This window comes from Mus musculus, chromosome 2, assembly GCF_000001635.26.
Source record: "Mus musculus strain C57BL/6J chromosome 2, GRCm38.p6 C57BL/6J".
Classification (NCBI taxonomy): Eukaryota; Metazoa; Chordata; class Mammalia; order Rodentia; family Muridae; genus Mus; species Mus musculus.
The window spans coordinates 165,404,350-165,430,137 of record NC_000068.7 but is presented as its reverse complement, the minus strand read 5'-3'; the positions used below and the strand labels follow the sequence as shown (position 1 = coordinate 165,430,137).

At 50.3% G+C, this 25,788-nt stretch overlaps 1 protein-coding gene across 1 annotated transcript in view; it reads left to right on the top strand.

Moving 5' to 3' along the window:
- The window catches only part of Slc13a3 (solute carrier family 13 (sodium-dependent dicarboxylate transporter), member 3), a 67,903-nt gene extending 43,060 nt beyond the window's left edge, over positions 1-24,843 (top strand). The window contains exons 7-13 of the mRNA NM_054055.2: positions 3,005-3,100; positions 4,084-4,188; positions 5,511-5,608; positions 10,040-10,152; positions 18,107-18,268; positions 21,179-21,316; positions 23,282-24,843. Of these exons, the coding sequence (NP_473396.1) occupies positions 3,005-3,100; positions 4,084-4,188; positions 5,511-5,608; positions 10,040-10,152; positions 18,107-18,268; positions 21,179-21,316; positions 23,282-23,458 (889 nt within the window). The 3' untranslated portion in view covers positions 23,459-24,843. The remainder of the gene's footprint in view (positions 1-3,004; positions 3,101-4,083; positions 4,189-5,510; positions 5,609-10,039; positions 10,153-18,106; positions 18,269-21,178; positions 21,317-23,281) is intronic.
- The last annotated feature ends 945 nt before the right edge of the window (positions 24,844-25,788 follow it).

Genomic DNA, 25,788 nt, shown 5'->3' with positions numbered 1-25,788 from the left:
TGAGCAAAGAAAAAATGACTCTGGTTTTTAGGATAGTTTGGACCATTGATGGTGTCCAACCAAGACATAGTCATATGTTTTATTTACCTTTATGGCTTCTTTTTGCTTACAATGATGTGTGTGTGTGTGTGTGTGTGTGTGTGTGTGTGTGTGCATGCTCATGTGTGTGTTTGCATAAGCAAACATGTGCATACATGCATGCCTTTGTTTGGGGTACATGCATTTTCACAAATGTGAGTTGAGGCCGGAAGACATCTGGTGCCATTTTTCAGGTACAGTTGATCCTTCTGTTTTCTTTTATTGTTTTTATTTATCATCTATATATATTCCATCACTGGCCTGGAACTTACTAAATAAGCTAGACTGGCTGACTAGCGAGCCCCAGGGATTAGCTTGTCTTTGTACCCTTAGCGTTGGTGTTAAATTTACACAGCACTATGCTCAGCTTTGTTATAGGGGTCCTAGGGATCAAACTCGGGTCCTTGGGCTGACAAGGCAAGAACTTTCCCCACTGAGCCACCTCCCATCCCCATGACAGGGACTTTTATCTTCCATTTACGAGTAGGATATGACGCCAGGGCCAAAAAGGGGGAGTGGTGGGTAGGGGATTGGGGGGGTGGGTATGGGGGACCTTTGGTATAGCATTGAAAATGTAAACGAGGAAAATACCTAAAAATAAATAAATAAATAAATAAAAATAAACTCTTAAAAAAAATCAAACCAGCACAAAGCTGGGCGCGGTGGGATCATTTCAGTCCATTTCCTCGGTGATTCTCGATTCTGACAGATTAGCAATGAACAGCCCCACCCTTTGTCACCTTGACACCCCAACACATCACACGTAAGTCATAACTTTCTAGGTCTGTTCCCATGGGCTTCTGACCACGTTGTAGCTTAAAATGCATCCAGACAACTTTAAAGTCCCCAGATCGTCAGCAGCCCTAACCGTCTAAAGTCTTTATGGTGAACTTACATATGTCCACAGGTAACACTGCCTAGTTCAAAGAAGGTGGACGTCAGGCAAAGAAAAGAATGATCTAACCAAAGCCAAACTAAAATCCGGCAGGGCAAACCAAACCCCAAACCCTGATGCTCCATGCCTGCCACCTGGGGCTCATGTGTCAGTCAGTGGTCTAGGCTCAGATGGCTGAGGCTGCCTCCCTCCTCCAGCCCTGTAGCGCACACAGCTCCTCTCTCAGGACAGCTCCACTCCCTGGCAGATGTTCCGTGTTCTTATCATCTCCACCGCAGCTTAGGCTGCACCATCACAGCTTCCCGCTGTGGCCTCTGACCTCTGTGCAGGAGCTCCAAACCTCCCGCATGTCAGAGGGCCTCAGCTCCATACAGACGCTGCTGCCCAGTTGTGCTGCCAGCTGGAGATGTAGCCTGTTCCTCTTGGCCCACAGTGTGCTAATTCCTGCATTTATTTCTTTGAGACAGCTATCTCTGTTATGGGCACTCCCCAGCTTGAGTTTGACTCCTTTAAATAAATTCGGAAGCCTCCAGTAGACAGACACCTTTGTCAGTGGCTGGTGTAGAGCAGAAGGCTTCTCTTCCATGGCACTGATCTCTTAACAGTTGGGGTTGCTTTCTCAGAAATCATCTGAACACTCTCCTTCCCTGAAACGTCCTCTGCTGAACACATTAGCCCATCATAGTCTCAGGGCGCTCTGAGTATAAGCAGGATTGAGCCAGATTCTTGGCTAAAATGTCACACAGACAGCCTCTCTCCCAGGCGTTGATGGAGTCCTTGTCCCCTGACCCCATCTCTGTTTCTCTTAGCATCCCTGTCTTCCAGGCTTCCGCCACAATAGCCCATTCAGCTTGGCTTCTTGCATTTGAAGTCTTTTCTAGCTGGAAGCTCCAAACTCTTCCACGTTCCTCCCGTAAGACAGTTCCAAAGGCCTAAGAGCCACATGGCCAGGTTTATCACAGCAAAGGCCAGTTTTTTAGTGTCAACTGCCTTGGTGCAAACAGGAGAAAGAGTGTATTTCAGCTCACAATCCAGGGGCACATGGCAGGAAGGGCAAGGCAGGGACACATAAGGCAGCAGGTCACATCGAATGCACAGTCAGAGTTCAGAAGATGTGCCGGTCAGCTCACTTTGAATTCTGTGGTCGAGGATTCCCTGTCTGGGGAATTGTCCTGCCTACAATTAAGATGGGCCTTCCCACCTCTGTCAACACAATCAAAGCAGTTTCTCACAGGCATGGCCAGAGGTGGTCCTAAACCCTGTCAAGTGGACAGCAGGAACCATCCTCTAGGGAGAACTTAGACCACAACAACAACAACACCCAAATAAATACTTTACGGCATGAAGTATCCCCTAATTCCACAACTGAAAACAAATTCTAGGATGTCACTCTGATCCCACTAACCTACACATCCAGCAAGGCGATTGACCATCCTCTTGTAACATGGCGATTGAACATCCCTCCCGTCTATGCCGGTCGGTCAGACATGCTGCCCTCACCAGGGACCGAATTCTCACTTGTGACGGAACCTATTTCTGTTTTGTTCCACTGACTTTTTAATTATCCATGTGTGTGTTTGACTTGTGAAAGGATTTAAAGCCCGAGAATGTAGCCAGTGATATTTCATACTTTTTAAAAGGCCAGCCGGAACCTACGTTTTAGGAGAGAAAGATAGAGGCCAGGAGACCACGCACCAAGCTGTCAGCATCTTCAGGATGGGCAGGCTGTAACTGGGCAGGAACAGGGGACAGGGAAGGTCGGTAAGAAGCTAATTACCTTTGCTCATCAAGGTGGCTCAGCAGGTAGAGTCACTTGCAGCTAAGCCAGACAACCTGAGTTCAGTACCCAGAACTTGCATGGTAGGAGACATTCACCTTCTACAGTTTGTCCCCTGACCTCCACATATATACCAGGACACTTTCAGGCTCCTGAATATAAATAAATAACTTAACAAAAAAGGAAATTTTAATTTTAAAGCATAAAGCACCCCCCTGCAGCCACCACTCCTAATCTCCATCTTTCCACCCCAGAAGTTGGAGGAAGAAGAAATCCAAGATACGAGCTGACGCAGAGGATCAGGCTAAAGCGGTGATCCAGGAGGAGTTCCAGAACCTGGGGCCCATCAAGTATGAGGAGATGCTGGGTGGGAGTGAGGGGGGCCTTGGGTTTCAGGGGAGTTACCTCGAGTGTGGCTGAGGCCCAGTGACTGAGCGGGACAGTGGGAGACGGCAGAAGGTGGTTCCTGCCTTGCCCTGGTGCTGGGGCTCAGGGTGGACCGTGTTAGGCATCTTCCCCGTCCCACCTAAGTTCTCCTTCTATCCATGGGCTGTTTCACCTCCCAGAGCTGTGGGCCTGGTTAATACATGTTTCTCATGTGATGAAATCAAGGTGACCTCAGCAAGCCCAAATTCAAGGATTGTTTTGACCATTATTCCCTGTGTGCCTTAAGACTCCATTTCCCAGTCTGTGGACTCAATACACTGCCAGCTGCTTCCTGCAGACTTGAGAGTCTGTCTTTCCATCTCTATGTATCCTCCACTGTGTGTCTGACCATGTCTCTCCCTGTGTATGCACCTCTTGAAGTATCTGTGACTTTCTATGTGTGTTTGTCAGTCTGTATGATTGTTTCTCTGTGTGGGTGGGTCTCTCTCTCTCTCTCTTTCTTTCTCTCTGTCTCTCACTTTTTTGAAACAGGATCTCTCTATTACATAGCTCTCTGGCTGTCCTGGAACTCACCATGTAATACAGGCTGGCCTTGAACTCACAGAGATCCTCTTGCCTCTGCCTCCTGAGTGCTGGGATTAAAGGTGTGCATCGCCACACCTGGCCTGTGCCTCTCCATTCCCTTTCTCTTTGCTTTTCTGCTTCTCTTTTGCTCTGTTTGTCTGTTATATGTCTGTCTGTCTTTCTGTCTGTCTGTTTTTCTTCTGTAGGATCCTGAACAATTCCCTTAACAATGGTAGAACCCTTTGAGGACTCTGGGAATCACTTGAGCACCCTGGGGCACCCTCTCTCCAGGCTTCCCTGAGAGTAATTAGCCCCTCAGCTTTCTCTGAAGCAGGTGCCTGTCAGAGCCCAAGGTCACCAAGCCCACATCTCTGCTCCACAGGTTTGCTGAACAGGCCGTCTTCATCTTGTTCTGCACGTTTGCCATCCTCCTCTTCTCCCGGGACCCCAAGTTCATCCCTGGCTGGGCCAGCCTCTTCGCCCCTGGGTGAGATTCTGCAGATCTACGGGGCAGGGCTCCATGGGAGGGTCCCGGGGTGGGCTGTGTGGAGCTGGCTGGGTTGAAGTCCCTTCCAGAAGAGCTTAGGTGGGTGCTAACCCTAGCTTTCTCAGGCAACAAGCACTCAGACGAAACTGGGTTAGAACCCTAGCCCAGCCTTTATGAGCCTTTATGAGCTAGGTGATTCCATGCACCTATGTTGCTTCAGTCACTCATGGATGGAGAATGTGTCACATGCTAAGCAGGAGATGGTTGCCATGGGCACAGACAAGAGCAGGTACTGGACAACCAAGTGACTGCAGCTTGGACTGAGTGCACTGAAGATGAGAATGAGTTGTACTATAAAGCAGTGGACTGGGACACTGACTGAATAGCTCTGGAAAGAACTCAAGGCCAGGAATGCGGTAGGGGAGGGGTCACATGGAAGGGTGTGAAACACACCACTAACTACCCTCCTCGAAGTTAACCCTGGATTGTCTCACTAATCACAGGTTCCCAATGCCCTCACCAGGTTGATGCCCCCACTCCCGTGAAGGTGACAGAAAAGTGGCCCCGAGTATGGTGTGGGATTGGCCCAGCCCCTCCCCCCCCCCAAACCATCTTCTTGGCAATTTCAAGCATTCGTTTGGTGTGTGCTATATAAGTTAGCAGTGGGCTCTGGGCTTCCCTGAGCTCAGAGCTGGGAAAATCAGGGTTCGAGCCCACCCCCTCCACAGACCATAGTCTTGTCTTAAGCAAGTCATTTCTGCTTTTTGGATGTCCCTAAAGCCTACTCTAAAGGCCTCATGTCTACCAAGAACTCACACCCACAAAGACACGGTGTGAGTTCTTAAAATGTGGAAGCTGGGTTTGGAGGAGCTGTGAGGCTGGTGGACCTGGGCTTGGCAGGTGTGGATAGCTGCTTCTCTGGTGGTGAGTTGTCTGTGCCAGGAAGAACCCAAGCAGAAGCTAGTCACACACATCCAGGGCTCTTATGGGGTCCAAGTGTAGGTGATTCCTATGCACTCTGTGGGCCCTAATATCTTTTGCTTTTCAAATCCCCCCTTTGAAGAGTCCCTATTCTAGGTCTTTAGATCAAGAGAACAAGCCTTTGTTTGGCAGCAGTAGAATTCCCTAGGGTGTCCTGGGTAATGGCTTGGACCTCCCTTGGTAGCCACATCTGACCTGGGCACAAAACAGGATGGTGGTTCCACAGCCCTCCGCATCCCTTACAGCAGACGTCTCCCAGTCTGCAGATCCACTTTTACAAGTCTGCCTATCTGTGACCTGTCAGGAGCCAGAGTCATGTGCCTGTGACCTTCTCTCTGCAGGTTTGTCTCGGATGCTGTCACCGGTGTGGCCATTGTCACCATCCTGTTCTTCTTCCCTTCCCAGAAGCCCTCACTCAAGTGGTGGTTTGACTTCAAAGGTAAGATGCTCACAGCTGGTGTCTGGGGCTGGGCAGGGGACCCAGGAACCAGGGAGCAGAGATTCAGTGCTGCTGGCCACAAGGTCAGTGTGCTGCTCTGTCTGAGCACTGGGGACTGCCCCAGGTGACCAGCTAGGAGACATAGTAACAGCTACAGTCTCTGGGCAAGACCCAGCAGGTATGTGCCCCACTCCCACACATGTACACAACTCATGAGCTAAAGATGCTTGTTGCGTTTTCAAATGACTGGAAAAAAGCCAAAAGGAAAATAATTCCTGATATCCGACTAGTGTGCGAACTTGAGCTTCCGTGGTTCTTTATCAAGGCTTAGCATGCAGTGGAGAGGCACGTGCCTTTAATCTCAGCATTGGCAGGCAGAGGCCAAGCTCAAGAGGCCTTGGTGAGTTCAAGGCCAGCCTGGTCTACAGAGTGAGTTCCAGGAAACCTAGGGCTACATGGAGAAATCCTGTCAAAAAACAAACAAACAAACAAACAAACAAAAACAAAGTGGGGTGGGGGGAGCTTTGCAGTTCCCCAGATCTTGGAAGCTGTGTGTTCTTAGTTATGTGAATACAAAGACGACAGTGGTCTCAATTTGATCTCTTGGCCCACAAAGCCAACGTATTTACTTTTGGATATTGTATAGAAAACTCTTGCTCAAGGTAGGAGTTACACCTCAGATGCCTGAAGAGGCAGACAGACAAACTTGAGCTAGGCTTAAACTGAATAGACACTGGGGAGGAAAACAACAAAAAACATGGTGGTGGGGGGGGGCAAGAGCCATGGAACATGGAGTGTCCCATTAGTGTCTCCCTCCCTCTGGATCTCCCTCCCTTTGGGTCTCTTTCCCCTCTGGGTCTCTCTCCCCTCAGGGTCTCCCTCCCCTCAGGGTCTCCCTCCCCTCAGGGTCTCCCTCCCCTCTGAGTCTCCCTCCCTCTGGGTCTCCCTCCCCTCAGGGTCTCCCTCCCCTCTGGGGCTCCCTCCCTCTGAGTCTCCCTCCCTCTGGGTCTCTCTCCCCTTAGAGTTTCTCCCCTTTCAGAGTTCTTGTTCCCTGTTTTGAAGCCTGAACTTCCTCCCTGGGTCTCCTTTCCGGGAACATCTGCTTTCCTCTGCCATTCACCTTTCATCTTCCTCCCTATCCTCACAGGGCTCCAGCCTACTCCTTCCCCACCTGTAGCACACAGTGATGCTCTCTGGAGTCTTCCCTGTTCTTCTGGCTCTCTGGTCCCCATCCATGCTTCCAGCCTAAGGGCCTTGGAGTGTGATCTGTTCTTACTTGGGCAGTGTCTCTTGGGAGTCCCTGTAGCAACATGGACTCCTGACAAGACTTTGGCCTGTTGGCTCTTAGTCTAGGCTCTGTCCCCTGCATTCTGCACTGTGGAGAGGTGTCACAGAGGATCGCTACCCTACTCTCTTTCCACCTTGTTTTGTGGCTTCCGATAAGGCCCCCAGATTCTCTGGGCCTGGCTCCTCACTTACACAGCCAGGGTTCCTGGGGATGCCCTGCCTCTGGGGTTGGTCATTGGATAGATATTGTTGCAAATTCTAATGCCTCTAGAGAGAGCATTTAGGTTCTGCTGAGTGGTAGCAGGAAAGTGTAGCTCATGGGATGCATGGCTTCCTAGTCCATTGCTCTGTCACGTCTTTGAAACAAGGGACAGTTTCCATCCCATTAAGGACTCAGCAGCAGAAGGTGGCTCATTACTTTCCTCGGGATTGTGATCAAATCCCTGACCAGAGGCACATTGGAAAAGGTTTGATGCTTTTCATCATCTGGAATCACCTGCCAAGATAGTCGCAATGAAGGACTGTCTGGATGCGGTTGGCCTATGGGCTTGTCTGTGCGGGATGGGATTGTCTTAATTATGTTCATTGGTTTTGCATGAACCAGTTTAAAAGTGGGTAGAACCATTGCTGTCTTCTGGTCCTGAAGTGTTAAGGAGCAGAGAAATTGACTAAGCAGTGAGCCTGTGTGCACGCCTCCTCTCTCCACTCTTGGCTTGGCTACTTGAGTTCTTGCTGTCTCCACTCCCTCTCCACCTCTACCCCCCCCCCCCCCCGCAATGGCACACTGTGACCTGGGATGGTGATCTGAGCAAACCCTTCTCCTCTCAGATACTTTCTGTCAGGGCGCTTTATCACAGCAGCAGAATAACAGGAACTAGGTTGCTTTGTCCCAGTCCAAGTGGAAACAGTTCATCATGGCGGGGAAGACATGGCAGCAGGATCTGGAGGGCTCAAGCCACATCATGTCAGCTGTCAGGAAGCTGAGAGAGACGCCCCCCTCTTTTATATTTAATCTCAAACCCCACCCCCATTGGATGATGCTGCCCTGTCCACATGCAGGGTGGGTCTTCCCTCTTCAGTTAAACTTCTCCAGACCACCCCCCATGGACACGCCCAAAGGTGTGTTGCCATGGTGACTCCAGTCAAGCTGACAATAAGATTAATCCTCACAATATAACTATAATGGTAAGACCTCATATCAGGTCTGTTCACACTCACACCTGGAAATTCTGCTTTCAAGGGAAGATGTCACTCATTTCATTGCAGAAAACCAGAACTAGTTTTCATTAAAGTTTTCTGATTTTTCTGTTCAAGAGAATCAAAGAATCTAGATTTCTACATGAAATCTCCCCTAGTTTTAGATATCGCCCAATAATTCAAATCGCACCGCCAACCCATGGGGCCATAATAGTAGCATGAAATTATTTAGTGTGACCAGTCAGGGCCAGGGAGTCGCCACGTCCCCTCTGCAGAGCAGGGTCAGGATGGAGTCTCGGGAATCAGTGGGCAGGGACAGGGACTCCACACACGGCCACCCTTGGGCTACCAGTTGCCTTGCAGAAGTGACTGAGGCAACATTTTGTAGTGTTCCCCCATGGAGTAGGAACCACGGGAGCTTGGCAAGGGGCCACAGGGTTTCCATGGGAAGAAGTTGCCTGATAAAGACCTAGTTAAAAAGAGATAAGCTATAGAAACCAGGCCACATAGGTATCCTGCTCATACCGACTGCCTTCCCTTCATGGGTCTCAGTGACATTGATGCAGACTAGGGCCTTTGGTAGCTGGGCACTGTGCTGTGGTTGGTAAGTGGGTGATGATGGTGATGCTGCTGCTGCTGCTGCTGCTGCTGCTCCTGATGATGGTGATGCTGCTGCTGCTGGTAGTGACAATGATGAGGATGATGGGGATGATGGAGATGATGGGGATTATGGTGATGATGATGGCCAGGATAACTCTTATTTCTTCCCTTCCCAACCAGCTCTTCCTCCAGATGTCTGCCTGGCTTACTCAGCTGCATCATTCAGAGCTCTTCCCAAATGCCACCTCCCCGGAGAAGCCCTCCCTGAATACACCATATCTCTCTGTTCTATTACTTATTTAGTTGTTATTTATAACACATATTTCCCAACACTGATGTATGTATTTATTTATTACGTGTCTTCCCTGGGGAATGTCTGTTCTCTAGGGAAAGAGTTGGTCTCCATACACGGTCTGTGTTTGTGACGTCAAGAGAGCATTGGGCACATGGTGGACATGTGGGGTTTATTTATCAGACAAAGAACCAGGCTTGGTGTGACCCCCTCACACTCCTGGGTCCTCACAGAGGTCGAGTCACTAACCCAAGGCACTTGCTTATGGGGGATGCTAACTTGGTGCCCTGGCTGTCACCTGCCATTGTTTCCACACTGCAGTTTTCTCTCAAGCACAGGTCTGGCCTGAAGAGCCTCACCCATCTCCCTCTAACCCCAGGGCCGGCTGTTTGCTGCCCCCTACCCCACTGCAGTCACTGCTGTCCAGCGCCACCTTCCAGGAAATAGCAGCCATCCCACAATGCACTGGGCTCAAGAACCCCGGTGTCTATTTTTCAGTTCCCTTCCTCCTTTTGCCCTTAGTTTTGGGGTATGGGCATTCTAAGCCAAAAGACCAAGTCCACCCCTTCTCCTGAGTCCATGGTACCCACGGACCCTGGGCCAGCAGCACCCAGGCCCTCCTGGACTGCAGTCTGGGACACAAAAAACTGTACAGAGACCGGCTCTCTCTGTGGAGAATGGGCATTCAAAACCAAAGTGCCAAAACCACTTGTCCTGGGTCCACAGTCCCCACATTCAGACATAGAGAAAAGCCTTTTATCTTGTAAATGAGAATAAAAATAGCCCTTAGCCAGGAAGGCTGGTGAGACATTTAAACAGGGCATGTGGAGAGCCTGAGGTCCAGGATATTCTTAACTACAGGAGCCTTGAAAATCATTTCCATTCTGATCAGAATGAGGAGCTAAGGCTCTCCCTAAATCCCAAAGCAGATGTTAGAAATAGACATAGCTTCCTGGGGTCCCCGAAAGTCCCCACAAAGATGGGGTTCTGGGGCTGCCATCCTCCCAGCCAAGCAGCCTGAAGCCAACGCCAACTGGGTCTTTTTCTCTATCTAGCTCCCAACTCGGAGACGGAGCCCCTGCTGAGCTGGAAGAAGGCCCAGGAGACAGTGCCCTGGAACATTATCCTTCTTCTAGGAGGTGGCTTTGCCATGGCCAAGGGCTGTGAGGTGAGAGCTGGGGGGACCTGGGGGCAGTGGGCCAGAGGAGGGAGGACTGTGGCCAGGGAGGAGCAGCGGGGGTGCAGGAGGAAGGAGAGGGCTGCTGGGCATGGAGAGAGTGGAAGCTCTGGCCACGCAGGAGTCCAGGCTGTGAGGTGAAAGAGCAGCTGCTGTGGGCACAGGGAGAAACCAGGCTTTGCCAGGGAGGAGGGGCCCCTGTGACAAGGGAGGAGCCAGGAAAGGATGGAGGCTGTGGGCTTAGGAGGAACTGGGACTGTAGAAAGGAAGGGGGAGTCCTGCAGCCCAGGAGGCCTGCTGCTGAGTGGGCCTGGCAGCTATGGCCAGTCTCCTACTGCAGCTCCAGGGAGCAAGCAAGGAGACAGCCAGGTCCTGCTCCCCAGCTAGCCTGTGGGTGTACCTTCAGTGCCTAGCAATGTTGACAGAGGAATGAAGTCTGATGCAGCCCCTGGGGTCCCAAGATAGGCACACACCAAGGCTAGCACTAGTCATGGGGTGACCCAGCGTCACCCCAGGGAGGCCTCCCCACAAACCTCGGAGGCAGATACCACTGTTACCCCCACTCAGTGCAAGAAAGCCAGGACACAGAGAGGTGAAGTGAGTTGCCTAAGGTCACACAGCTATGGAGGTGGGATTCAAATCCAGGCAGGCTGACCCCAAAGTCTGTGGCCTTGACCCTAGTGACACAAATGTCAGAAATTGAGGGCCATTCTCAGTGATTTCTGCTAAACCCGAATCTGTGAGGAGAAAGACCAATTCAACGGCTATCTAATTGAAGCCAGCTTTATTTTAGAGTTGAGCCCGGGACTGGCCAGCTGGTAGTCTCACCCCTGGTCAAGATTTCAGTGAGTAGCTCCTCACTGGCTTTTGGGGGGGTCTCTTTTATGGGGAACAGTGAGTGATCATATATCATAGCGTAGGTGGTCATGGGTATTGATCAAGATACCTTGAAAATGTGTTTTTTGTAAGGCAAAGGGTAATAATCATGGGTTCGTGAGTTCAGCAAGGCAAAGGATGGTCATGCATCCCGGGCTCACAAGGTCAGAACAGGTTAAAAACATGTTTTCCTGGGCACATTGGGTTTAGGAAATAGAAACTCTAAGCTATGGTGACTTAATAACAATGTGTAACAATGTATCTCCTTAAAAACAGTGAGGCTTTCTAGTTCCACAATCTCTGAGACTGAGCTCAGAGGCAGGCTGGGACCAGGGTAAGCACCACCCAGGGACTGAAGCAGTTTCAAGCTTGCCTACTTTCAGCTTCAGGCTTGTTCTCCTGTGAGGTCAGGGTCAGCCAGCCCCGACACCAACAATACAACTGAAGCATCATCTCATTTAATCCTGACCCCTGGCCCTAGGATGCAAGTAATATTTCTATCCCCATTTTACAGATAGGAAAAGTGAGGCAGTGAATAATTGTGTCTCCAGGAACTCTGGATAGGAGCAGTGACCCATTGAATGAACTTGGTTCTGAGGTCTGGAAGCCCCACTGTACCCTCTATAGAGCTTGGATGCCAGGCTGAGGGGCTTTCCAAGCAGTGACCCATTGTCTTCGGAGAACCCCTGACTCACAGCTGCTGCCCTAGCCCCACCCAGCCCATCTCATCCTCTCCCAGTCTACTCCAGTCCATCCCATTCCATTCCACTGCAGTCCATTGAGACAGGGTCTCATGTAGCGAAGTCTGGCATCAAACTTGCTAAGTAGCCAAGGATGGCCTTGAACTCCTGAGTCTCCCACTTTCGGCCCCCACCTCCCGAATTCTGAGATCACAGGCATCAGCTACCATGTCTGTTTAATGCAGTACTAGGGATCAAACCCAGGACATCATGCATCTGAGTTATATCCTCAGCTGCTGTCCCCATTTTAAAGATGGAAGGAACCAATTGCTAACACCGTTTGCTTAGCCAGGAGAGGGCAGCACCAAGAGATTCCAGGCTTACCACGTGAGGATCAGCTCCACCTCCGGCTAAGGATATCTCTGAAATAGGGAAGGGTGAAGTGCCTTCTCACGCGGTGTATCTGGGAAGACTTCCTGGAGGAAGCAGCATGTTAGCCAGGCTTGGAGGGTCAGGCCTTGCAGTGGGACTAGACTGTCTCCATTAGAATCACAGTTTCTTATGTGTGACCTTGGTCAAGTTACTAAATATTCTGGGTCTCAATTCCCCCATCTGTAAAATGGGAATGATGGGGCAGCCACTTGCCATAACTAGTGTTATAAGATGAGGCAGTGCTTAGGGCACGGCCCGATGTGGTTGGCTATCTGGATTAGACATTAGAGAAAAGGCTAGTGGAGGGGATGGGGAAGCTCAGACCTAAACAATTCAGTGGCTGAGGTACGTTTTGATACAGTGACTGGCACTGCCTGGGCCTGGGGCAGGAGCTGCCGGAGACCCTGTACCCCAGAGGATTCCCCAAGCTGGGGGATTGGTGGAGAGGCCCTGCCCCTGGGCTGGGATGCAGGGCCGCAGTGCATGCTGGGAGGCAGTGCTGGGCAGTCGGCCAGGGTTTCAGTTCAGTGAGGCCTTTGTCTACCAGCTGCCCTTCACCCCAGCCTCTGTCCCTAGGCCGCATAATCTGGCCCAGGAGCCACCAGGAAGCTTGCGACACCTCTTGGCTTCTGGACCCTGTCCAGGGTCTTCACCAGGCTGCATCAGGCTGCCCAAGGCTTGAGGATCCCCGGGTGGAGGATAGGTGGGCCCCGACATGTGGCTTCCTCAGAAGTCATAATAGCACTTACTCCGGCCACCTGCTGCAGGGCACGCACTAAATACCCATATACTTCAGCGCTAGGCTGAAAGCGAAGGCTTCCCTGGGCCTCTATTCACATCCGGCCCCTGACTCCCTCCCTGCCAGCATGCGCACCTCCTCTTTCCTTCTCCCTGCAGCTCAATGGCCCCTTGCTCTTCGCCAGCCCGCCACCCCCAGAATGTTCTCTAATGACCTTTCTCTGTGATCTGAGTCCTTGCTCTTCAGGTCTTGATTCCTCAGAGACTGAGGCCATGTTCCTTAAAGCCCAACTCCTTGCCCCTGCCCCTCCCCCTCCTGGTACCCAGTGACTACCAAATAACTCTGCTTGCCGCTTTGAGGCCTCTCCATAGGGAAACTATGAAGCCACCTGTCCTTCCCACCACTGTTCGAGCACCCAGGAGTGGCCTGATGCTTCGTGGCCCTTGCTTTAGCCATTGTCGCATTTACTGGGATAAACTCCCTTACGTAAATGCCTCCTGGTTTGAGGATACAGTCCATGACAGCAAAGAAGGCACATTGTATCCACAGTCAGGAAGCAGAGGGCTTCCTGAGGGGTGGGGGGGATCTTCTCAGTGAAACCTTTCTGGAAACATCCTCATGGACACACCCAGAGGTCTGTTTCCATGGCAATTTCAAGTCCAATTGAGTTGACTGTGAAGATTAGCCACCCCAGAGCTCAGAAGGTCTGCGTTGAGCCACCAGAGAAGTTTCTGGAAGAGAGTGGATCCCTGCCATTGCCATGAGCACATAGGACCTGGAAGCTGCCATAGCTGCTGGCAGGTGACTGTCTAGTGTCTGCTCTTGCACTGGTACGTCATGAATGTAAATCACATCCACCGTACAAATCTACTGGGCTCCAGGAGGTTAAGTCAGAGGCAGTGAGTCGCAGAGGTGGACAGAGAGGCATACTCCTGCCGTCAGCCGGTTTCTGCTGGAAATCACAATCGGTTTTTATGTGTGACCTGTTGATGGTGGCGTGAGCCTACCAAAATGGCTAAGATTCAGAGCCCAAGCTCAGAACACATCTGTCAGCTCTATTCTAGTCAGGGTTTCGGTTGCTGTGATGAAATATCATGACCAAAGCAAGCAGGGAGGAAGGGGTTAATTTCAACTTATACTTCCAGGAAGTAGCCCAGCGCTCACACAGGGCAGAAGAAACCTGAGGCAGGAGCTGGTGCAGAGGTCATGAAGGAATGCTGCTTACTGGCTTGTTCCCCATGGTTTACTCAACCTGCCTTCCTATAGAAACACCAGCCCAGAGGTGGCCCCACCCACAATGGGTGGGCTCTCCCCCCAGCCATTCCTAATTAAGAAAATGCCTTACAGCTTGGAAGCATTTTCTCAATTGAGGTTCTCCCCTTTCAGATAATTCTAGCGTGTGTCAAGTTGACATAAAACTAGCCGGCACACGCTCCCTGTGCCTCCGTTTCTTCAGCCATAAAATAGGAAAGATCGCATCGCCTATTTCATGCATATGGTCATAGAACTTAAATTAATATTAGCAAAGTACTTGGGGCAATGCCCACATGGAGGAAAACACGCTATTGCTCAGCAGATTACTTAAAAAGTAATACATCCTTTCCCGTACCATTTTTATAGACACCCATTAATCCGCAGAGTCATCAGAGGTACAGAGATGTTAGGTCACTTATCTAAGGTCACAGAGCTCTTACATGCTGCAATGGTTAAATGCTCTCTCTCTATCTCACACACACACACACACACACACACACACCAGCCTTCTCTTTCCTCAAGCTTGCTTTGTTTTCTTCTAAGAATTCGTTTGCTGAGCTGAGTCTGCTGTGTATTGCGAGGCCTTTAGAGAGATTTCCCAGGACCCCAGTGTTACATTCTTGCGGCCTTGATTAGTTTCGTGTGCTCTGCCACTCAAAGAATTAAAAGGCAGGGAGGAAATTGAGCTGACAAGTAGCAGCAGGGAAAATCTCAAACAGCTGACAGCAGCAGAGTCGGTGGGAAAAGAAGCTTCGGGTTATTTTTTAGGGATAGGGAACACTCATGTATACACAGAGAGAGAGAGACAGAGACAGAGATGGACACGGAGACAGAGACGGAGACAGAGGAAGACTGAGGGGGGAGGGGAGAGAGAGAGAGAGAAGCTAAAATGCAACCTCTCCATGAAAGTTAGGGTTCTAAGGGTCTTTAAGGCACACCCCTCCCCTGACTCAGGGTTGGTCAGTTTGAACAAAAACAGAGAGGCTAACAGACCCACCACTTTGGGTAAACTCGTCCTGGTCTGGCCTTGTACTTGTTGGTCTGGTCCATCAGCCACGGGGGTGGGTGTAGGGGATGGAGGACAACTGTTTTAAGTTGTGGGGCTTTTGTCTCAGGTCAGGAGGGTGAGGAAGAAATGGGGGGGGGGAGGCTTGCCACCCTTGTTATCTACCCACTCGTAGCCCCTCTTCCTGTCTGTCTGTCTGACTATGCATCTTCTAGTCCCTCGGAGACTTAGAATTTTGAGCTCTGGACTTGAACTGTCCTTAAGAAACATGGCCACACTATGTGTAGATGAGAGCACGGAGAGAGGGTCTGGCTGAAGGAAAGAGGAGGAAGAACAACAACACCCTGAAAGCTTAGTCTCCCCCCATTCACTTCTGCAAAGTGACCTGGGGTCTGCTGGTCACCTTTGGAGTCTGACAGCCACTGTGTCAATCAGCTCTGAGTCCCCCCACCCCCAGGCATCAGGTGACCTCGAGCGACCTCTGACCACTAGCACTCATGGTGCCCAGACACAGTGCTAAGTATTTTCGATCTGTAGGCTGCTTTTCTCCCTTATAACCTCTGGCCTACAGATAAGGAAACTGAGGCACGGGGAAGGTGAAAGAGTTAGCTGGGCAGCACACTTAACCCAGCTAAGCAGAGTCCCTTAGCTCTCCCCATGCTGCCTCTGGCTACTGCTGGTCTCTGGCCTCCCTGAGAATTCTGAGGGCTGTGTTTCTAAGGAAACCAAGACCATAGTTCCTCGGGGAATTGAAAAGGGCTGGAGGAAACCCCTTTAGTGTCCCCAGCAGAACCGTAGGGAGCTGGGAAGAGGAAGATGCCTTCCATTTAGGAGCCCAAGTCAAGGCACTGGTTGGCAAGGGTCCTCTCACTCAGAGGCCAGGCCACAGGAAGCTCTTGACTGGACACTTGCCTGGTCATTAACAGGCTCTCACAGTGTGCCAGACCATGGCTTGAGGGAGCACCAGCTGCCCTGTGCTCCCTGTAGCAAGGAATGGCTGGTGCAGCCTCTCACAGAACTCTGCAAATTGCAGAAAATGCCTTAATGCTATAGACTTTGCTGGGGTGTGATGTGTCTAAGCTGTCGTTTGTTTTTGTTTTGATTTTGGCTCTTTGGTTTTTGGCTTGTTAAGATAGAGACTCACACAACCCTGGTTGGCTTGAAACTTCCTATGTAGCCAAGGCTGGCCTTGAATTCTTGATCATCCTGTTTTCTACTTTCCAAATGGCTGGGATTAAAAGTGTGAGCCACCGCACCCAGCTTCTTAAGCTCTTATTACTCTGGCCGTGGAAGTAACTTCTAAGGTAAATCAGAGAAGCAAATGTGTTGTTCCTTCTGGACAATGACTGCTGTGCCCCAAATCTATCAAGGAATCTTCTAAAGACAGATATGGTGATCCAGACATGCAATCTCAGCTACTCAGGAGAGAGAGGTAAGAAAGGCAAAAGTTGAAGGGTAGCCTGGGCTATAGAGTGAGTTCACCCGAAGTAACAAGGAGAGTGTAGCCGGCAGGTAGCGCTCAGTGGTAGAGCACTTGCCTCACATGTGTCAAGTTCTGGGTTTAGTGTTCAGTCTTGCAAAGGTAAATAAATACATTAATAAGAAATATAGCTCCAGAATGGGCAGTGAATGTTGCACACATCATGAACGAGCAAGCTCCTCTCAGACATGTTGATTTGATTCTCAGTGTTTGGGGCTCATCCAACTCTGCCTTGGATGAGCCCCTAAACCTACAGCTCTGCTACCCTTCTCAGGAAGAGCCCTAAGGTGGGCTGGGAAGTCCAGGGGGTCCTCCTGCTCCCACGTACTGACGCCATAGGTGTGAGCTACCACACCCAGGTGGGAATTGCTCTTAAAGGGTCATGTGACAGCCAGCTCCTCCAGAGGAAGGTGGAAATGATAGGGAACTTTCTAGAAGTTCATATGGATTCTCAGTCACTGTTATGGGACCTTCGGCAAGTCACAAGATTGTTTCCTCTTCAATAAAACAGGGACAGGATGGTAGGGAGGAGGCAGCAGGTGCCAGCAGGTACCCAGCCTTGATAATAGTGATTCTTAGGATGGTGACTAGCGATACCATGTTAATATTGGCTTCTTGTGACTACAATATTGGTTAGTTATCATTGTGACAATAATCTTTAGGGCTGCTCATAAGTCTATCATTAATAACATTGTGTCACATTTGATATATGAGACATATGCTGCCTCTGTTTTCTTTTCTGTTGATGTGATTAAAAAAAAAAAAAAAAAAAAAAAAGGCCCGGACAAAGTAACTTAAGTGACAAAGGGTGACTTCTATTCACAATTCCAGGTTAAAGTCCATCATAGTCGGAAGTCAAGGCAGGATCCTGGGGGCAGGGCAGAGGTCACATTCTGCCCATAATCAGAAAGAAACAATGACTGAGTGCAAGCACACTCAGCTTAGGTTCCTTACTCTAATAGTTCCAGAACCCAAGCTCAGGGAATGGCTCTGCCCATAGTGGGCTATGCCTTCCCTCATCAATTGACACAATTAAGACAATACCTTACACACTTGCCCACAGGTCAGTCTGATCTAGACAATCCCTAGTGAGACTCTCTTCCCAGGTGGTTCTAAAATGTATCAAGTGACTAATTTAAACTAGCCATTACATATGTCTTATATTACAAATAGTATATGGGATATAATATATTCTATACATATTAATGTGTGATCATGTAGTAACAATACTTCATTTTTTTTACGGAAGATATAAGTGGTCACCATCATTGAAGGAATAAGACTTAGCCATAAAGGCCTGTCTGGTTCCCTCTTCAACTCAAGATGGCACTTTGGGTGCTGGACCCAAATGGAAACAGAGACTCTGCTTTCTAACCAAATAGATCATGGGGTCCCCTGGGCCTGTAGAGCATGCACTAGTGTCTGCCTGTGAAGGGTTGTACTGGGTGGACTGAGGCCAAAGGTATGTCTGCCCACAGGAGTCTGGGCTATCAGCATGGATCGGTGGACAGCTGCACCCCCTGGAGCATGTCCCCCCACTGCTGGCAGTGCTGCTCATCACCGTGGTCATCGCCTTCTTCACGGAGTTTGCCAGCAACACGGCCACCATCATCATCTTCCTGCCCGTCCTGGCAGAGCTGGTGAGGATCCCTGTGACGCAAGTCCCAACTCAGAGTCCCCTGCTGCGGAGCTTCCCTGGGGCTACAGCTGCCCTGCTGGCTCCCAGAATGCATGGGAGAGTTTGAACCACAGAGCCAGTTCACAAATGTCAGGGCTTCTTTCTTAAAGGGATACTTAAGAAGTGGGGTAGCTTCTCTGTGGGAGAATTAACCCATGATGAAATAGAAATAGAAATAGAAAGAATGAGTTCTATGGAAAGTTTCTTAGAAATAGAAAGAATGAGTTCTATGGAAAGTCTTGATTCATCAGACCAGCACAGGAGAGCATCCAGCCACAACCCTGTTGCCTCCTGTTCTAATCCAAAAATTTTCTGTAAGGAGAGTGTATCAGTTAGGGTTCTCTAGAGTTACAGAATTTATGATAGTCTCTATATAGTAAGGGAATTTGTTGATGACTTACAGTTTGTAGTCCAACTCCCAACAATGGTCAGCAGCAGCTGTGAATGGAAGTCCAAGGATCTAGCAGTTGCTCACAGTCCCACAAGGCAAGCAGGTGAAAAGAGCAAATCTTTTTTCTTCCATTGTCCTTATGTAGGTCTCCAGCAGAAGGTGTGGCCCAGATTAAAGATGTGTGCCACCATGCCTGGATCTGGGACTTACTTTGTCCCAGATGATCTTGAACTCAGAGATCTCCCTGTTTTAGTCTTCCGAGATTCTTAGTCACAGTGCCTCAAGATCTCCATTCCACGATCCAGGTCAGAAGCCTGTGTCTTCTAGCCTTCAGATTAGGATCACAGATGAGCCTTCCAATTCTGGATTGTAGTTCATTCCAGATATAGTCAAGTCGACAACCAGGAATAGCCACCACAGAGGGTTCCCCTGCAAATTGTGAGGTGTCAGAGCACTCTCCATTTTCCACCCACTAGAGGCCAACAGCACGCTGTAAGAGTGGCAATCCAAGATGTCACCAGACATTGCCAAGAGTGTCCTGGGAGGACAAGGCTTAACCTGTTGAGGCCCTCTGCTATAAAAGTCACAGGCCAGTCTCAGATGGGCTGGGGTCAGGGGTGATTTAGGGTGTCTTATTCAGAACCCTCTTTTGCTAGGCAAGCAAGATCCAGCAAACCTTCCACCTGCAAGTCCCCATTCACCCCAGCCATTCCTGGGGCACAAAAAGATGCAGGATAGAAAAAAAAAAAAAGAGTCCTGAGGAAGCCAGGCAGGCAGAAAACAAAGCAAGAGAAAGTAAGCCTGCAAGGCGATCTGCGTGTGGTAGGCATGTGGCAGGCATGTGGCAGGCGTGTGGTAGGCATGTGGTGAGCATGTGGTGGGCGTGTGGTGGGGGTCCAGCCAGGACTAGCTAAGGACACACGCTGCCCACAGATAAATCTCATTCTAGGACTTAAAAGTCAGCTTGATCTCATAGTGCACACCTTTAATCCCAGCACTCAGGAGGCAGAAGCAGGCAGATCTCTGTGCGTTCAAGGCCAGCCTGGTCTACATAGTAAGCCTATGATAGGATAGCTAGGGCTACATAGAGAAATGCTGCCTCAAAATAAAGGAGGGTGAGTGGGTAGATGTTAGGAAACTAGGGATTTCACTTTATAGTTAAACCGATTGAAGAGAAGCAAGCCATAGGCTACCCCTCCTAGAACCCAAAATGGATAAAATGAAACAATGTTGCCACCTTTGCAGGGGGCTGAGCTTTCTCGCCTCATCTCTTTGATTACTATGTTTCTATTTTTAATTGAGGTGACACTGTATCAGCCACAGACTTACACGTGTTTCTTTTTCTGAAGCAGACTCCGCTGTAAATGGATAGTACTTAAGCATTGTCCTAAAGGTCCCGCAGACATTTCCAGAAAGCTCTACATGGTTACAGTGTTTAAGCTCTGTCCTAATGGGCAGGTAGCATTTCTAGAAAGCTATCACCAACAAGGTCCTCACCTTGTGTGCACAGGCTGCTAACATCAAGACAAGGTTCAGCCTGGAGTCCCTAGGTGAAAGAACTTGAACACTGGAAACTGCTGGATGCAAGCAACTTGCCCTCAGGATGGGCACCCTGGAGTGCCCAGGCCCCTGCTGAGTGGGACTGGACTGGTCAGACCCTGCTCTGAAGTCTAGGGTACCTACCTGGCCACAGGTGGAGACAGGGATGCTCTGAGGTAGTACGGAGGAGGGGAAGGAGCTCAAAGCCCACGAGCCTGGAACTGGCAGTTCCCAGAAAAGATACCATTAAAGGCCATTTAAATGTGGATTCTCATCAAAATCAAAATATTTACTGGCTGGGGATGATGACAGAGCCTATCAAGAAAATGTCCACACTTCCGGTTGCAGAAATTCCCTCTAAGAGAATTTCAGAGATGCAGTCAGCCTAAAGGGTAGGTAGCATCCAAGACCAAGTCACACTGAACTCTCTGCCTTAGGACAGTGCTTGCCAAGGGGACACTCACCTGCAGGCAGGCCCTGACTAAAGGTACCGCGTGGCAGCTTCTAAGATGCCAAAGATGAGGGCAGGGCCAAGCCCGGTTATGTGAGCCTTTGGCCTATGGCCCTGGACCAGCTCCAGCCTGGGCTCCTGGGAACATAAGAGAGATGCACTGTCTTGGTTCTCACTCAGACCTCTGGATCAGTTACTCTAGGGAGCTGGGACCACAAGCTTGCTCATATGGGAAGGGGGGGGGGGTTCTAAATAAGTTTCCTTGCCTGCTCCGTGGTAAAGGGCAGTGTGGCCCTGTCACCATTGACCTTAAATTTTTCCATCTCCCTAAAATTGCATGTCATGTGTGGTGTGTGTGTGTCTATCTACACGTCTGTCTCTGTTCTTCTTCCCACGTGTATCTACGGTTCTCTGTCACTGTGACAATCTCTATATCGCTGACACTCTCTTTCCAATGATCTCAATTTCTCACTGGAACTCCTTCCACCCAGGCCATCCGACTGCATGTGCACCCCTTGTACCTGATGATCCCAGGCACGGTCGGCTGCTCCTACGCCTTCATGCTGCCGGTCTCAACACCCCCAAACTCCATTGCCTTCTCTACTGGACACTTGCTGGTCAAAGACATGGTAAGCGTGGGCCTTCCCAGAGGTGGGCTGGAAAGGGGTGGGGGGTGATGGCCAGATACGACCAGCATTGCCAGTCTCTTCCATGTCCCATGTGAATCTTCCCACTAAAACAGTCCTCTTCTCCCTCCTCCTCCTCCTCCTCCTCCTCTCCTTTCTCTCCTCCTCCCCTCCCCTTCCTTCCTTCTCCTCCCCCTCTTCCTCTATACCAGTGGTTCTTAGCCTTCCTAATTCGTCAACCCTTTAATACAGTTCCTCCTGCTGTGGTGACCCCCCCCCCCCATCATAAGCTTATTCTCGTTGCTACTTTATAACTGTGATTTTGTTAGCTGTTATGAATTGTAATGTTAAAATACCTATATTTTCTAGTGGTCGAAGAACTCCTGTGAAAAGGGTCATTCAACCCCCAAAGGGGTCACGACCCACGGGTTGAGAATGGCTGCTTTATGCGCCAGTGTCTTCTCTGACATTTCTTCCTCCTCTTCCTCTTTCTCCTCTTCCTCCTCCTCTTCTGTCTCTTCCTTCTCTGCCTCCTTCTTTTTTTCCCCATCCTCTTCCTCTGTCCATAGCCACCACTACCCTATGCATCCTCTGCTCACATAGCTGAGGACAGTCTACCGAAGCAAAGAGAGTGAGGAGAAAGAAGCAAAGGAAAGCTCTCCCTCCTGGCCTCTTTCCTTAGTCGGGTTTGCCCAGTGTAATCTGTGGTTGGGCCACTGGGGGGCAGCACTGCGGGAGACACAGCTGCCTGCTTCCTAGGAGGGTAGGTACTTTCTGTGGCTGGAGTCAAACTGGAAGACTATGCCTCACGCATTAAAAATAGTGTGAGTTTCAGAATTGCTAAGTGGAAAAAAAAATACAAGATATCGGGGATCAAATTAGAACGATGGAGTGGGTCAGACCGACCTCCGTGAAAGTGACTCAGCAGCCTTGCAAGGAGCCATGGCCCTGTGGGGGGTGGAGTGGGCAGAGAGCCCAGCCTGTGCAAATGTCTGAAGTAGGGAAATGGTTTCACTCCATATCACCAGATGCACAGGATCAGGGGCTGCCGGATTTGGGTGGGTTCAGACAGGAATGCGGTTATTAGATGCAGGGTCTGGGCTTTCAGAAAGCAGGTGCAGAGCAATTGAGATGTCTCAGTTTTTGTGACTCTGGCTGGCCTTGAACTTGCAGCAGTCAAAAGCAAAACAGCTGTCACCTCAATGAGGAGAAGACGGTTTATTCTGGAGCCAAATATAAGTGAATGTGGCCCAGAAACACAGATTCCCGGGGCTACAAACACCACCACGTTTTAGTGAGGTTTCATAGTAACAGAACAGAGAACATCATAAATCAAGGCACTTTTAAAATATGTTGGGAGAAACAGCAGATAGGCATGTTAGCTGTCATCCCAGCTCTTGGAAGGTAGAGGCAAGAAGATCAGGAATTCAAGGCCAACCTCAGCTACATGGTAAGTTTGAGGCCAGGCTGGGCTACAAGTCCCTGCCTCAAAAAGAAAAGACTTTCCTTAGCCGGACCTCTAGTGTGTGTGTTCTTGTACACACTCGTGCCTGCATACACATATGAACATGCATGTGTACCTGTGTCTACATGTGTGTGCTGGGTGTTGGGAGGGGCCTAATGATCAACTAAGACTATTGGGCCAGGCCTGCCTTTCTCTGACTTGAGGGGAAACAGATAACTTTGTTGAGGTGACCTTGTGGTTAATTGGTATAATCCATGACCACTCTGTGGCCAGGTGCCTGACACCTAGAGATCCTTAGTGTGTGGGTGTGGGGAGGGGGTGGGGGGGGGGGTAATCACCTGCCCTGGGGAGCCACCAGGGTCCTGGGAAACATCTGTGGCCTACACTTGTGGCTGGCTCTAGTATGACCAGCTGTGCACTGCCAGCTGTAGGCTGAGCCTGCAACTTCCATCTGCTCTGAAGGCGTATTATTTATTGCTCAGCTTGCTCTGTCTCCACTGCAGGTGCGGACGGGCCTGCTGATGAACCTGATGGGTGTCCTGCTGCTCAGCCTGGCCATGAACACCTGGGCACAGACCATCTTCCAGCTGGGCACCTTCCCAGACTGGGCCAACACCCATGCTGCTAACGCCACCGCACTGCCACCAGCCTTGACCAACAACACAGTTCAAACCTTCTGAGCCCTGCTGGGGACTTTTTTTTAGGCTGGGCCTTCTTCTCCAGAAGGCTGTTGCTGTCACTTGCTGCTAGGAGCCTCCAAGCTGATCAAGCAATTCTTTCCTGTAATCTGATAGGAGGCAGCAAGCAAGGACATCCTCCAGTGGTTTCCTGGAGCCACCGGCTCACTGTCTGCAGCACCTTCTCTTTCTTTCTCATGCATTTCAAAGCCAGCTATCTCCTGCACTAGCTGTCTGTGGCCTGTAGAACAAGCTTTTTTCACCAAGCTGGTCTCTGGCCAGGGTGCAGGAAAGTCCACTTCAGCCACCAGGAGCAAAGCTGAAATGGCATTTGTTTTTCACACCTGGGGTCAGGGGTATCGATAGTCACGGCTGCCATTGGCTTTAGGTCTCTGGACCAGAGACAGGAGAGGCTTTGCGACTCCAAAGCTCTAGGCCAGATGTTACAGTTGTTCGCAGCAGGCTCGATTCTGCCCTCTCTTTTTAACCATCTCCCTTGTAGATGATCCGGGCCACTAGAGATTAGCTTCCATTGCCTGAGGCAGAGGGAGGACACAGGTCTTCCTGGAGTCTCTCTGCTGCTTTCCCCAGCCTCCCAAGCAACACACTATGGGGGAGAGGGGGTGTCAAGAAACTCCAGCTCACACATCTACCCAAGATGCTTGGGGTTCTCTTTTTTCATCTGATTATGTTAGGCCCTAGCTCTAGGTCAGCCCTGCTGGGCCCTTGAGAGGGGCTCTGTGGCTGCAGAGCTGTTTTTACCCTGACAACTGGGTTTGTCCTCCCTACTCCCACCCCAAGTGGTCAATAAGTCTTATTTGCAAAAGCCATGATCTTCAAGGGTGAGAGAAAAATCTGAAGGTCAGCGGAGACCTCAGAGAAAACGGGGGCAAAGTGTCTTAGGCCAGAAGTACGCTGTAGCATTGTAACATTGTGCAGATGGAGACACCCCACCCCTCTCTACCCCACCCCACCCAAGACAGCCTTCCACTAGAGGCTGAAGCCAGGAAGCAGACAGTTGCTGTCCTTATTCCTGTTAAAAGCCTCTGGCACTATGAACAACGCAGTGTGGGGACAGTGGGTGACTCAGAACTCTGCTGGTACCTGGGGGTGGAGCTATCACTTCCTCCAGAGGGAGGACATCCCAGGGATAGCACAAGTGAGTCAGAGTATTTTCCCAGAGCTGGCGTGGAGGGGGCCCTCAGCGAGAGGTGACAACGTAGGACTGAATCAGCTTCAGCACCCCCTGGGGCTGGATGGGGATATCCCTCGGGGGACAAGGACGGACATGCACAGAGAGAACCACAGCCTTGGGACCATAGGATTCATGATTTCTGATACTGCTGATCAAAAATGCGCGCAAATAAAGAATGTTGGTCAATACTGGATATGAAGACTCTTGGCCTTTCAGAATGAAACCCCAGATTCCTGGTCAGGACTTCTGCAAATCTGACCTCCAACTTCCCTTCCTGCACTGTCTCCCCTGTGCACACTTCCGGAGCTCTCAGAGGGCTGTGGTGTGTATCCCTCAGCCCATCCTGGACAGTATAAACAACAAAAGCCATTCTCTTGCTCCCTGACGCAACTCAGATGTCTGGACCAGGTTCCAGCACACCGCCAGTGCTCAGTAAATATTTGCCCCATGTACTGACTGCAGGTTTGAATGTGACCTCCGTACTTTCTTTACATGCCACCCCCCCTCCGCCCCCCCCCCCCGGTCTATTCGGCAGGCACTTAACCTATGATGTGCTGGTTCAAATGTGGTAGAGGGAACAGGCAGTAGAACAGATGTACAATGACAGTCACTATTTAAATGGCCACATGATGAGTTGACTCAGGCCATGGGCTTTGGGTGAGCTTCTCTGAGGAGGTGGCATTGGGTTGAGGTTGAACATGGTGGCCGGACACTCATAGTTCTGTGGAAATGAGAATATGGGGGTGGTGGGGAGTCCAGAGGAAGATGGACAGTGAGGAACAACGGTTCTGGGCTATCAATGAGGTTTTGAATGGCCAGCTTCTGTCCCTTCTAGCTGGTGGCAGCTATCCTCACCTCTGCCAGGACGGTCATTGGTCCTTTTACTGCCTGTGTATTCTCAGTAAGAGAGACCTGAGGCAAGAGGAGACACTGACAGAGGCACTTACCATAGTGGTATGGGAACTGGCAAGACTGAGTCACAGGAAACACACTAGGACTCCTCTGGAGCCTGCCAGGAGTGCCAAAGGCCAGAAAGGACAAACAAGCCAATCCCAGTCTTGTTTGTTATCTGAAGATGCCCAAAAACCAACTGAAGCACTGTGGCCTAGGGACAGATTTGTTGGCTCACACTGCTGCT